Source organism: Pagrus pagrus, assembly GCF_965226575.1.
Source record: "Pagrus pagrus genome assembly, chromosome: 4".
Lineage (NCBI taxonomy): Eukaryota > Metazoa > Chordata > Actinopteri > Spariformes > Sparidae > Pagrus > Pagrus pagrus.
This window is the reverse complement of record NC_140188.1, coordinates 3,555,357-3,569,632: the sequence shown is the minus strand read 5'-3', so window position 1 is coordinate 3,569,632 and position 14,276 is coordinate 3,555,357. Positions and strand designations below refer to the sequence as shown.

The 14,276-nt window shown below is 41.2% G+C and overlaps 2 protein-coding genes across 2 annotated transcripts in view; one reads left to right on the top strand and one right to left on the bottom strand.

Moving 5' to 3' along the window:
- Positions 1-1,219: 1,219 nt before the first annotated feature.
- On the bottom strand, positions 1,220-3,302 carry LOC311255723 (kelch-like protein 10; the record flags this gene model as incomplete). Its single annotated transcript, XM_084350372.1, has 4 exons — positions 1,220-1,540; positions 1,612-1,761; positions 2,069-2,653; positions 2,934-3,302. 4 exons carry the CDS (start codon positions 3,300-3,302, stop codon positions 1,220-1,222), a joined length of 1,425 nt encoding a protein of 474 aa, XP_084206498.1.
- A 4,739-nt stretch (positions 3,303-8,041) lies between these two features.
- pak4 (p21 protein (Cdc42/Rac)-activated kinase 4) overlaps positions 8,042-14,276 on the top strand; it is a 34,783-nt gene continuing 28,548 nt past the window's right edge. The window contains exon 1 of the mRNA XM_084352025.1: positions 8,042-8,184. The gene's annotated coding sequence lies outside the window, so the exon portion shown is untranslated. The remainder of the gene's footprint in view (positions 8,185-14,276) is intronic.

Here is a 14,276-nt window from a genome sequence, read left to right as displayed (position 1 = left end):
CAGTAAATTGTTTTTAATGCTATTATAATAATAAGAAATTCAACAGGCTCTTATTAACATGCATAAGAAGTGTATAAACTATTTATTATGCTATCTGCTGACAATGATAGGACTTAAAAGGCCCTTATTACCTATTAACTGAGCTTATTACAAGAACTTTAATATACAGTGTTAAGTAGCATAATGAACATGTTCATTAGATAATAAGATATTTATAAGCACGTATATATTTTTATATATATAAAAGGTCCTATAGGACATTAATAAAAAGTGTTAAAGGAGGATAATACAGATTTGGCAAGTTTCTTCTGAAGAGGAAAGCTGGAAAAGAGCAAGCATGCTCAGCAAAACATCCCCCAGGATAAATAAAGACTGGAAATAAATTTGGAGAATGTACGAAAGGAATCAGCCATTTCAGCACATTCACAGAATATTGATCTCAGTTTGCAGCGTGACAAGAAAAAGACGCTGATACAATGAGAATTTACAGATTTGCTTCAACAGCAGGATTGATCACAATGAAACGAGACTGCTCTCTCTCTCTCACACACTCACACACTCACACACATTTTCTTTGTCATGAAGTTATCATTCAAAGGGCTCAATGTCAAATTGTTTTATATCAGAAAGATCAATTTCATAACGTAACATTTGTGGAAGTGGAGACGTTTTCGTCCTCTTAAAGTTGAGCTGAAATGAAAATGACTGTTTAACCCTTTCAGATCACATCTATGGTCATATTTTTGTACCAATCTAACAATATACGCCAAAAAATGTTTTTACAAAAATCTATTCGGTCCATTTTTATATCAAAATCAGTCATTGTTTCTTCCTGTACAACTCAATGTCATGTGCACTCACATAAACTCCGCTCAACCAACAATATTCTGTCATCCAGCCATCAATCAATCAATCAGCTACGTAGTTAGGCCTTATAATTCATTTTGTTGGATGGTATTTTGTCCCAGAAAAATTGTCATTTTATGCCACTTATATAAAGATAATATAATGATAATATGATAGCATATTAATGCCAGTACACCCTTTCAAAGGGCAATGACCTTTACATGTTTAATAATATTCAGACATTGAAATGTGAAACAAATATTAAAATACTAGAAAAATAGAAAAAAAAATAGATAGATAAGACAAATAAAATAAATCAACGCGACTGTGTGAAGGACTGTGCGGTGGATTCCTCCTCCGTTAAGTCCAGTTCTTAAAGTGGCCTGGCGTCACAACGCGAAGTGAACTCGGCCATGTTGGGAAGTCCGTGCACCACGCAACAGCTGAGGGCGCTGCGGGAGATCTCCATGTCACAGGCCTCAGACCACACATCCGTCATCACGTCGTAGTACTCCACGTTATAGGAGGTGGTGAAGCCGTTGAAGCCGCCCACAACAAAGAGCAGGTCGTCGATCACTTCGATGCCGAAGTTGCTGCGGGGGGTCGACATGGAGGACACCTCGTGCCAGGTGTTGGTGCGGGGATTGTAAGACTCAGCGCTGCGCAGACAGGCGCTGCCATCGAAGCCACCGACCTGTGAGAGGAAGTGTTGAATAAACAGTTTCTAAGCACATGGCACTATTATTACTACTATTACGTACTCACTGCAAAGACGCGGTCTGCATATGTCACGACGCCAACTCCACTGCGCTGGCTGCTCATGGGGGCGATCACCGTCCACTGGTTGGTTTCCGGGCTGTAGTATTCGCAGGTTTCCAGGCACTCGTTCCCATTGAACCCTCCACAAATGTAGACCTAGGAAGAACATTAAAGTTATTAACTATCTAACTAACTACTAAATTTACCAATATAAGCAACTATTCTGTCGCCCCTGAAGAAAGTCCCCAGACTCCCTTAAAAAATTGCGGTCAGTGTGTCAGGTGTGAACTGAAGGGTTCTGAGCTGTCCACCTGTGATTGGATCACTCAGGATGGATGTTAATACCAGGTCTGAATTCCCTCTAACTCTTGTTCCAAGCAGGTAGACAATCAAATCAACAATGTTCAGTCAGCACCGTACATCTCTCTGTTACTACTCCCAGCTGCTCTTCCACTTCACCCACCTTGTCGTTGAGAGTTGTGCAGCTGGCGTCGCTCCTGATCTCATGCATCGATGGAATGACAGTCCACTGGTTGGTGTCGGGCCTGTAGCGCTCTGCAGTCCTGAGGCGTACATGCCCATCAAGACCTCCCATTGCATAGATGCATCCGTTCAGCACAGCGATAGACACATAGCAGTGGCAGAAGTGCATGGGTGCCACCTCCTGCCAGGTGTGTGTGCTCAGATCCAGCCTGCAAACACTGTTGAAAGACCCCATCCTGTCAAAGCCACCGACACAGTAGATGTACCCGTCGAGGAAGGCAGTGCCGTGATAGGCACGAGGGCGCTCCTGGTTGTTGGTCAGGTTGATCCAGAGGTCAGCGCGGATGTTATACGCCTCGATGCAGTTAGTTGGATCACCCCCGCTCCAGCCTTCGATGGCCAACAGGATGGCGTTAGGCAGGCGAGGGCGAGCGACAGAGTCACGCTTGACGAGGGCAGGTGAGGTGAGGCGGTCTTTGTTGTCCATGATGTCTTTCACCATTTGACAGCACTCAGCGTTGCTCTTTACTAGCTCATTGGACATCACAGTTGTCCCCAGGTGATCCTGACTCATCAAGGCCAGTCAGACCTACACGGAGAAAACAAGAGAACATCTTTGAATTGAACTGCAGTGGCTTCACCTTTCCAAGTACAGCTCTCAGTCTGTTTGTAGTGGAGCTGCAGGTCTGAAAGCACCCAGGTGGTCTTACAATATTGATGTTTCTGCTGTCAGCTAAATCCAAGCTAAAGCTAGTGGCAGAACTTATCTTAGACAAGAGCACAAGCAGGTGTCCTTGTCTTTCTTCAGGTCTGTGGGTGATCCATTGAAGGATGGCCTCGCACACCGTACTCTCCTCTCTCACGTCGAGGTCTCTTTCCAGGATGGCAGTGAGTTCCTGCACAGTGAGATCCGGAAACTCTTCACTGGAAACGACCTCCTCAAAGTGATCAAGGATGAACTGGTAGGCCTTTCTCTGCAGCTCAAAGCAGGGGCAGACGTTGGTGAACTGCCAGATGCCGATGCAGTTCTCCGGGCTGAGCTGCTCCTCCAGGAAGTTGCAGCAGGCTCGTACTATCTTCATGATGTTGAACTGATCGGCTGCCATCAGCAGCTCCTGTACGTTTTCCTCTGTCACAGAGAGAGAGCCGGTGTACGCAAACTCAATGATGATCTGCATCATGTCAGGAGACAGGCCTGGGATGTTGAAGACCATGCAACTACACTGGCTGCATGAGATACGCCTCTTGTTTTTACGTTTTACATCTCTAAATATTTTTTTAATTCGATACCACAACTGCCCTCGTGCGCAGAAGACAGCTCAGTAGCGCCCCCTAACGCCCACCTTATGGCTTTTCGCTCTTACATGTATTTTTTTACATGTAATGAAAGAGCGCCATAAGTTTGATTTTGAACTAAAATTAACACCTACATGTGTGTTTGGAAGTTTTTTCACCACTAGTCTGAAAGAAGATGTCATGGCCGCAAAAAAATCACAAAATTAATTCATACAAAATTATTATATGTGTTTCTTAAAATTATTTTATAAATTAAATTAACTCACATTCAGTGTTTGGAGTTGTAGCAGGTTGATAAGATAAGATTTAAACTCTTTCCTTGTTTGTTTTGACGAGTCAGGTGATAGCTGGAGCCATAGTTACCTCTGTAACGCATTGAGTGTTTGTCTCTCTCAGACAGTTAATACTGAAAGACGAGGTGCAGAGCTGCTGAGCTAGTTCTGTATTTTGGTATATTTGATCATATGTACATTTATATGTTTCTCATATTTCACATTGAACAATTCATGTCGAACTGGTATCAAGTGCGGTTGATGGTCATTATGAAGAGGTCAATATAAAGTTCTGTAAAGTGAATGTTTGAGGGATGTTGAGGCCAGAGACGGTCCAGCCTGGGTTATGTGTGGCAGCAGTGTGTTGAGAGAGAGGAGGAGATACAGGCTCTCATCACTTTGACCTGCTCAGCTCCATTCAAGCAGATAACGTGTGAGACTTCTACAGCTAAGAAATTTAAATGGGGAAAATGATTAAAGACATTTAATTTGGTATTTAAATATTTATTTGTCTTTGTAAGAATTCAAAGAACATATTTAAAGCACACAGATCAATGCCCTTTTCTATTGTCAGTTGCTTCCTCTGGCCAGCAGGTGTCACTGTTGTCATACTGGAAATACAGCATTCAGCTCTGAGTCACACTTTGGGCTTAAATTTCCTAAAAGACAGTCTTTCTTTCTCCAGACTCTTTGAGGTTAAACTGGTCCCATTAAGCTTATTTCTTATCATCTGGTGCAGGTTTGTTCAGGTTGTTTTTAATAATAACAATACATGTAGAAACAAATGAGTCAGAGTATTCAAACAAAGCTCAATAGCCTTAAAAAAAAGAAGCAATATACTAAGGACAGGATTGAAAAATAATATAAAATCAGATACTAAAGCATCCAGATAGAAGTACACATGGATCATACAAATAGAGTTTAATACCTTAAGAGTAAAATTTACAAAGCAGTCTGAAGGTAAATCCTCACTCCGGCCTCTTTAGATTTCATATTGTAAAGTCATGTTTTTTCCTCTGTTGCTGCACCTCGGTCGGATCAGTGGGAGAAATACTCACACTTACTGAAGTAAAATGATCAATAGCACAGCTGACACATACTCTATTTCAATTAAAGATCCTGCCTTCAACAGTAAAAGATCAAACCTATGAGAATAAAAATACACAAAGTACAAAAAGGTTTCATCATGCAGAATGGTCCATTTCAGACTCATATGTATTAAATGACCAGATTACGGTTATTGATGCACGGAGGTGTAGTAACACGTGAATGTGAGGCCTATTTTAACAAGTTTATAAACTGCCAGGTTAATCCATTAATATCATTATTCATTTGTTAATAATATTTTAAATCTGAATCAAATGAATTTAGTTGAGTAAAAAGTACAATATTTCCCTGAGATATGTAGGGTAACAGTATATAGTAGTGTTAAGTAGAAATACTCAGTACCTCAAAGTTGTACTTAAGTACAGTTCAGTACAATTCATTTAAATTTCACCACCAAGTATTTTTTTCCACTTGTATTTCATGATATAGTATTTTATTCTTTTAATAGTTTTGTTTTAATAGCTAAAAACTGCACTCAAATTGTTTTGGTTATTTGGTTATTATTGAATGTGAATATAGAGGAATAAATAAACTCATTTCAAAGTTGTCAGAACATCACATTACTTTGTGGATGCATAGTAACAACAGATTTACAGTAAAGTCATTAAACAGATTTGTAGTGCAGTTTGTCACATGTTATTCAGAGCTGTAACAGAGTTCCTTATCTTCTTAAAATCTGTGTATGAAGCTTTTATGAGCCGCTGTTCTGTATACACAACCTGTTTTTTGTGAAGTGGCTTGTTTTAAATGGAGAAAAAACAACTGAAAGAAAAATATAAAAGGCAGCACTATTTCACAATGACCATCACTGTATTGACTCAGTTAACCAGGGAACAGTCAATAAAATAACAGCTGTCCTGCTGACCTACAAAGGCAAACACAGCATGGAAGGGGGGTGTCGTTGAGTTGTTTTTACCCATTAACATGATATCTAACGTGTGTTAGCAATAACAATACTCACCTAATAAATTATGACTTTATGACTTGACTAGATTTTATTCCTTTGAATTTGTTCTTTCTACAGGCTTTATAAAACAGTCACTCCAGTTTCCTCATTACACTAATGCTCAGTCTGTGTCAGCACCCTCGCCATCATCGTCATCTTCATCCTCTAGCAGCAGCCCCTCCGTGTCAGAGTCTGATTCCTCCCTAAAGTCGAGTCTCAGCTCAGGAGAGGTGTAACGATGAAACGCCCTGAACATCTTACAGGAGCCTGGTGCCCTGACTTGCTCAAGTTCAACAGGGCTTCGTCTGGTCTCTAAGAAAGGTCCCCCAACAGCTCTGTCCTTATGTGACAACATAATAAGCTCTCCATCTTCCAGGGAAAATGTGTTCCTAAGCACCAAGGGGCTGGACATGAAGCACGGCTGCAGCGGTGCAACAGCAGACTGACAAATGTGCAGGTTCTCACTGACCACAAGGTAAGGATGTTCTGATCTGGGCTGGAGCAGCAGGTGTCTGAAGGACAACCATCTCCAGAAACCACTGAGAGGTTTGTTTGTTTGGGATTGGTTTGGAGAAGTTTTAGAGGTGTTTTTCCTCTGCAGCCAAACAGAGAGCCACCTTCTCCAGACTGTTCTGACTCTCCAGCCTAGCTGAGAGTCCGGTGGCTGCTTGGCATCATCGCTTCCTGTAGAACGCCTTTCCTTCAGGATGGTGAGCATGCTTGTTGCAGTTCTTGTCCTCCTCCCAGGCCTAAACTGGCAGAGCAGCAGCAGGTTGAGATGACTTTGGGATGACTTGAAACTGATACTGAACTGTTCCTCTCTTGTCCCCAGCTTCAGAGGGCTCGTCCTGGTTGCATCTTTGTCTGATCAACCCATCTTATGGACTGAGAAGCCACTGCTCCTGCTCATCTTCACTGGGCAGCAACATCTGCTTGATCTCTCTGCTCTTCCTCAGCTTCTGCACAAAGAACCACTCCACAGCGCTGCAGCATATACCAGAGGGAGGATTTCACGATGGTCCACCAGCTCCACGTCTACTCCATGCATGGCCTGCAGTAGAACTCCAAAATATCTGCTCTCAGAGGTCAGTAGGGTGGTCCGTTCATCTCCTCTGGTCAGTCACCAACCAGTCCTGACCACTCTCCAGCTGTGACAGTAAAACCTGACACTTTGTGGAGGAACTCATACAGTCAAGTTTTGGTCCACTGCTGATCCCAGTGTGGTCCTTCTGCCCGAGGAAGATAAATGATTGTCTTCTTGCGTCAGTTCAGCTGGATGCCAACAGTCAGTCGCTCATGGTACTCTACTAATCTGTAGTTTGCTGTTATGTAGCGCAACACTTGACACTGTACAGCAGATTGGCTCTGTGAGTGTATGTGGGGTGCAGAGTCAATCTATCATGGGACCTAAAAACAAATTGATTAGGTGGAAAAGATCCCCAGGCAGATTCTGACCTCTGATCCTCTTTAACCTTGTTACCCTGAACCGAGTGTTAAAGCCTGAAGGTCACACTCTGAATGTACAACTCTGTACAAAATATTCAACCTTAAATAACATTTTAAATGAACAGTTTTTCATTTGAAATAATGAACGTCTGTTGGCGCACACCTTGCATAATCCTTGCATCAGTACACTTTATTAACATAGCAGCCTATGATGTAATGCAACAAGATGTGGAGTTGTGCAGCAACTGGATGTGAACTCGTTTGCTTCTTGTTTTCATGGTTTTACCTACAGACAGGGCCGTGGATAGTCGTACTCAATCCCAAGACAAGATGATAAAGTAAGGATTAATAACTACCAACGTTCAGTTTCTGTATCTGTGTTTGTTTACATCAGCAGCATGGAGCCTAGTTGGTTGATTCAGAATAATGCTGTTGCTCCAGCTAACACGAGCTAACTAGCTTAATTTGATATCAGTTGTTAAGGTTGCTAGCTTATTAGACAGGTAGGATTGTAGTGTCACAAGTCAAACATTTATTTATTCTACAAGTTGTTGTTTCATTAATATATGTTAAGCAGTTTATTCATTTGATTAGGCTAGTCAGGCTAATTCATAATACCTTTTCATTTATTCAGTAGTACAACGCAAGAGTAATTACACTGTTCCCTAACCAGTGTTTTATAATATAAAGCATATAGTTTCTATGCTTGAACATTAATATAAAGTACGTGTAGCGCATATTTAGTGCTTGTGCTTTGTAACCTAATGCTAACTCATTACATAAATGCTAACTCTGCCCTCTTTCGACTTTCTGTCCAGCGACCCGTCGCTGACTCGGTTGCCATGGTGCTTTGCTGCGGTTTCCCGGATGTAGTATTTCCCCCCGTTCAACATGGCGTCGGGAAAGTGAGACTTCGGCTAATGTTACACAGTTTGCCCAAAGTTAGTTCGCGTCTGCTCTTTTAAAAAGAGGAAAGTTTATTTCCATACCACAGTGGCAGCAGAGAAGCGTTTCCCTGGGAGTTTCTGGGTGAGTACGCACATTCGGTCACAATAATTGTAGTTAAAGCGTGATGTGCGCTAGCTTGTGGCGCGTCTCAGCTGCCCGTTTAGTTGCTAACAGTGGCTAACGTTAGCTAGCTGCTTTCAAGTCTGGCCAGTCTGGGTTTAAGGGGACCAGAGTCACCTCATTCGGTCTGGTCTCTGTGTGTTATGTGGAGAATGCCTTACATTGAGGTGTAAAGCTTGCAGTCTTCAAGGTATGACCGAGTTACAAGTTGATGAGTCACTTGTGAAAGTCGATCAACAATTAAAAGCCGCGGCTGTGGATGTCTAACCAAGCTAAGTTTACGTTAGGGCTGTGTTTATTTGCTAAGACCCTGAGCTCAATGCACGGCTTAATGGTAAATCCACGAGACAAGCTGGTTCTGGTAACATTGGCTTTTCTTACTGTCTACAAGCTATGAGACACGGAGGCCAACCTGTCTTCACTCCCATTTCTCTATTAGTGGTATTACAATGCTGAGGTACGGGTAAGTCTAGCCAGTTCCTGTTAGTCACGACCATGTTAAACTTTCATCTTAGCCGTGGAAACCGGAATGGGGTTGTCTCAGCCTGTCTGGTCAGACTGTAGCATGAAAGGATATTGTCTGTCTTGAAGTTTGATTAAGTTGCTCTGTCCCCACCTTGACCCCACTTTTGCACAAGTCATTTCTCCTTATCCTCTGGTCTTTAATGCCCCCCCCCTTTCCTGTCAGCTGGCAGATATGTGTATGCATGAGAGAGTGGAAAAGAGATGTTGCGTGCAGTTAGTTAGTCAGCAAGGTTGTGTGATTAGTGCTGGGCACACCACACATTCCTGGGATGCCAGAGCTGTATGGAGGGGTCACTCTTCTCCCTCCCATACACACCATACCCCAACAGTGAGCGCCCTTATCAAAATCAGCCTCCAGCTCTACATCATGGCCTGCGAGTTATTTAGCAAGGATACCTGTGTTAGGAAGGAAGTGGGTGTCACCGCGAACTACAGATCATATGACAAAAGTTGCAGTTGTAGATCGACTATCTCTAGCAGTGGATTAGTTTGGAAAGTTATGCATGTGTCAAGTAATCTGCCCTGCTGGTGTTTAGCTTGTTTGGGAGTTGCCATTTTTGCGATCCTATGTTCTAGGAATATGGTTTAACATCTGCCAAATGAACAACTAAGTGAGAGATGGACCCCTTAAGTATGAAATTTGTTAAGATTGGTAAAATGTCTTAGTCCAGTTTTACACTCATGAAATAAGTGTTGAATGCGATAGTGGTAAGAAAAACTAAATGAGTCAAACAGGAAAAACAGGCTGGCAGGTTTTCTTTGTCACTAATGTAGGTAATATAAAACGGATGTTTCATAAACCAAATTGTTATCTGTTACATATGCATTCAGTATCTGGCTGCTTACTGTCTAACAGATGGAAAACGTTCTAACTCTGCTAATGATAGACATAAGGCATATCGAGTCTGGATGAATGAGTATTAGGCAGCATGCTACTGTTTATTTTTTTGCATTACCACATATTGCACAGGACACTGTGCATAAATGAGGGCAATATTCTTCTTTTACGCTCCTCCTTCTAAGAGGCTTTCTGCGCCCCTCCCTGCTCTCTAGAAACTAACAGTGAAGATCTGTGGTACTCTGGAGGCTGCAGAATGGACCTGAAAGTTTAAATGACACCTGTTGCTAGCAATTGTAGCCAATCGCCACAAAATAGGGCTGTCACTTTTTATTAAAAACTTTAAGTTACATTTATACATTTGGTAAATTACTGTATGCCACCCCATTTTCTTTATAATTTCTGCGCAGGATTTACTGTGTTCACATTCAGGGTGCAGTCACATAGTACGACTGAACAACAGCAACATCTGAAATCCACTCAGTTTAAAGAGACCCATCGCAGCTGATTTTGTTCTTTTAAAGTCAGCTTGTTTTGTAAACCTGTGTTTGGACACAGTAGGGAAGAGGAGTCCTGTAGGCAGAGACAATCAGGAACTGCTGATGACAGTTGACGGACGTGTCCAGCAGGGGGTGGGGCTAATGATGTGATGGATGTTGTTAGTCTGATACAAGCTGACCTGAGGGGTCCACTCAGAGAGTGAGAGAGACAAACACAGCTGCTGTTTGGGCATCTTCCATGAACGCAAAACAGCTTCCACATCGACATACAAGGTGACAGCTAGAAGCTGAAGCTGTGAATGATCATGTTGGCCATAATCATTGTAAGCCAGCTACATCACCCTGCACATTTGGTTGCCTGTTACGTCTGTGGCCCAGTGTGGTAATTTGTTATCAAGCATTAAATTGTAAGTTTAATTTTCTGTGTTGCTTGTTATTGAGAGACTGCTGAAAGAGAAAAGTCACTTTCTGTTGTGGTCTGAGTGATGGGAGAGTAGAGGTTTATTTCCCCAAAAATCAATGATTAGCAGCCAATATGTTTCCTGCTATGAGCATATATAAGTTTAGATTTTGTAAATTACTTTTTTTCATATCAACCACATCAAAACACTAATAGGACACACAATTCATACCGTATTGTGTGTCCTATTAGTGTTTTGATGTGGTTGATATGAAAAATAATATGATATAGGTAATAATAGGTTCTAATATAGGTAGAGCTGCAATGATAAGTCGATGAATGGATTAGTCAAAAGAAAGTTTATTGCCAACTGTTTTGTCAATCCATTCATTGTTTATGTCAATTTTCAAGCAAAAATGTCAAACATTTGCTGGTAACAATTTCGTAAATGTCAGGATTTTCTGCTTTTCTTTGTCACTTCTGACTGTAAATGAAGATTCTTTGGGTTTTTGACTGGTTGGAAAAAAGAAGCAATTTGAGGACTGGATAATGATTTGATTAATTGTGATAATAATTGTCAGATTAATCTATAATTAAAATAATCATTAGTTGTAACCCTAAATAGAAGACATCCAGTTGTTACTAGTAGTTCAGTTTTTGGACTGGCTGATATTCTGATTATATTTATTAAATGTGATGACATGAGGAGCATTAAAGAAACTAGAAAATGTGTTTGTTGTAATTGGTTAATTTATAAAGATGCAAGCAGTTAATTGTGTATCTATCAGTCATATTTGCTAGTTACAGCTTCAGAAAGCCAAGAGCTACTTGTCTGCTGGTCAGACTAGCCATTTATGATAATTTCTTACTGTACACTAACTTTTTATCAAGTGAATGATACTTTTTCATCATTCATCATGAGGGATAACTGGTTGGCTGTGATTTGTACCCTCCCATTTATTTTCTTCCATTTTGTTCTATCCTCTTTGTGTCCTTGCTGGTCGAGTTTATGCTGTAGTGGGTGAGCAAGCATGCAAACATTAAAAGTCTCACCTTTCTCCTGCTATCAGGTGTCTCAGAGAAAGATGGCATTGGGTTTAAAAAGACGGGGGGATGGACTCTGAGAGAGAGCGATAAGTCAAGTGATATGAGAGGGAGAGAGAGCAAAGATAAAAGAGGATAGTTTTTTTTTGCAGCCAGGTAGGTCTGGGTGTTTGTGGACAGTCCAGAGACAGAGTCTGTGAAGGGGGGAAGCGAGGTGCAGAGCCAACAAACCAAACAGCCAGATCTACAGAGAAAACACAGCAGTGGATTACTTCAAGTAAAACCCCCAGACTCCACCTCATATCAGTGATGGAGAGAAAAAAACTGGAAGAGAGAACAAGAAGAACTTGGAGTGGATGAACCTTTATTCTCTGTTTTTGTCTCATATTTTTGGCTATTATCACATTAAGTCCTTGATTTCTTTCTACTTGTTCTCATTTTTTGACAGAATAGTTTATCAAACATACATAATAAGATTTTTTGTCTGCAGAAGCAAGAGGACTTCATGGAAAACAGCTACAGTTGCTCATTGACTAAAAATTATTCACAGACTGTAGCATTCAACCCCTCAAAAAAAAAAAAGCTTAAAAGTGTCTGGAGACAGAAGATCAAGCTAAGCTGTCTGGATTAAATAAGCCCTGGGTGGGGAAGAGAAGGAGTAGGAAAGAAGAAAAACATGCTGAGGGTCATATCAGAGCCTACATTATGATTCTTCCCTGTAACAGGCAGAAAGGGCCAGGCTTATTGCCTTAGAGGAAAGAAAATCCTCTCTGGAATGACTGCAGCAGCCAACATCAACACAGCCCTCTAGGTGCTCAAGAACAGAGACAAGAACACCGTATGAATAAAAGAAATATTCAATTTCATAACAATAGCCTATTTTTGAGACTTAGTTCGAACCATTTAGTCTGGGTTGCAGGCCAGCTTTGCGTGCCGTGTAAAGAGCAGTGGTTCTCAAACTGGGGACTGCTGGGAGGGCGTGGATGCCCAGGGGCAAAATCTAGAGTGAGTTGAATTAATTTATGTAGGGAAAATAAACAAATCAGAGTTTGCTGATGCTATCGTGCTGACCTTAAATTAGAAATCCAGTATCGGTCCTGCTCTGGTAGCTTTTATCAAGGCCAAAGAATGACCAAAATAACAACTAAGGTTTTTCCAAGTTTTTCCCCAACAACATTTTTGTTCAAAGTCTTAAACTTTTCCTCTTCTTCTCATCATACTTTGATGTTTACCGTTCATTATACCCCCTGCTTTTAGATGAATTAATCCACATGCAAAAAAACTCCATAATACCAATATAGTCTCTGCTTTTTCTTCCTTTTCCTTTTTTAACCATGTAAATTGTGATGGGCATCTGGCTCAATTTTCTGACATTTTATTGACGAAAAGATTAATTGTTTAATGAATGAAATGATCATCAGATTAATCATTCCAGTTAACCTCTGTGCTGTTCTTCCCTGTGTCTCTGTCTTTTCACGCAGCAACAGAGTGATTAGTTTTGTTCTTGTGTTTGCACGTACAGTCGGTTTATTCACAGCTGAAAAATCAAGCTTGGGCCTGCACGTTCGCAGAGATATGGAGGTTTCACAACCACTCACACACAGACATGCACACAATACAAAGATGGTTCTGGATGGAAGCGCCATGTAACCTCAGTAGCACTGGTGTAGCAGTGCTAGTGATTGGCAGTTTGTCATAAAGGCAGGTAAAACAAGGAAAAAAGCTGCATTTTTATTGATGATTTTTGCTTTTCCTTGATACTGGAATAGTCTGGGTGACACAGGTAGGACTGTTGTCTCTGCTCTCTAACTAAGTACAGATGCAGTTATTGTCTCTGGATCCTAACCCTTTGTGAAGTTTAAGTTTAAATGTTATTTTATTTACCTTTTTGTATAGAAAGTTATAGTTTTCTAAAGTGTAGTCCAAGTCATTATTTCTTAGTAACCCAGTGAATCAAGTTGGAATGTTTTTTTGGGGTGAAAAGTCCAAACTTTGATGAGTCTTCAGTAGCTAATGAGCAACAAAGTGGTAAATGTTGTTTGATCACTTTCATTGCCAATATTTTTACAGCTGATTACAGTTACATGGGTATTTACCAGCAGTCCATCCGATCGCAATTTCTTATCTCCACTATGTTTGTAGTCTGAGTCACAGTCACTAATCTGCTGTATTTGGCCGAACTGTCGTGCAGACAGTAAATCTCAGAGCAGTTGATGGAGAGATGATGACTGGCCTCACTGATTACAGGGCACATTGATATGATGTTTGACCTCTTCACAACAACATCACCTCATTGTCTGTGTTTAGGACAACATGCCATCACCATGTAATGATGGTGCCACAGCTGAATCATGTTTTACAGTATGCTTTGATGTTTGAAGTAACACTAACATTGTGCAGGAGCACCAACAAGTTATCATGGGAGTAGTTGAGTTCAAAGTAATGTAAAACTCAAACTCGGAGCACAAGATCTTTGCATGTATTGTTTTGTATACTTGATCACACTCTCTCTTTCACTAGACCTATGTAGTGTTTTTTTGTCTGCTGACCTTTGACACCATCCTTGAACTTGTAGGTAGCTCATGAACTCCTCGTAGTAAACATGACGTAACATTTGTGTGTGTCTGTCAGTCAGCGCAGGGGAAGCAAAGGTCTGAAGGTCCTGTGCTCAGTCGAACTAGCTGCTACTACGTGTGCTGAAATATGTGTGTGCTCTACGTCGTGCTCTCTCTGCCGTCTTTATCAT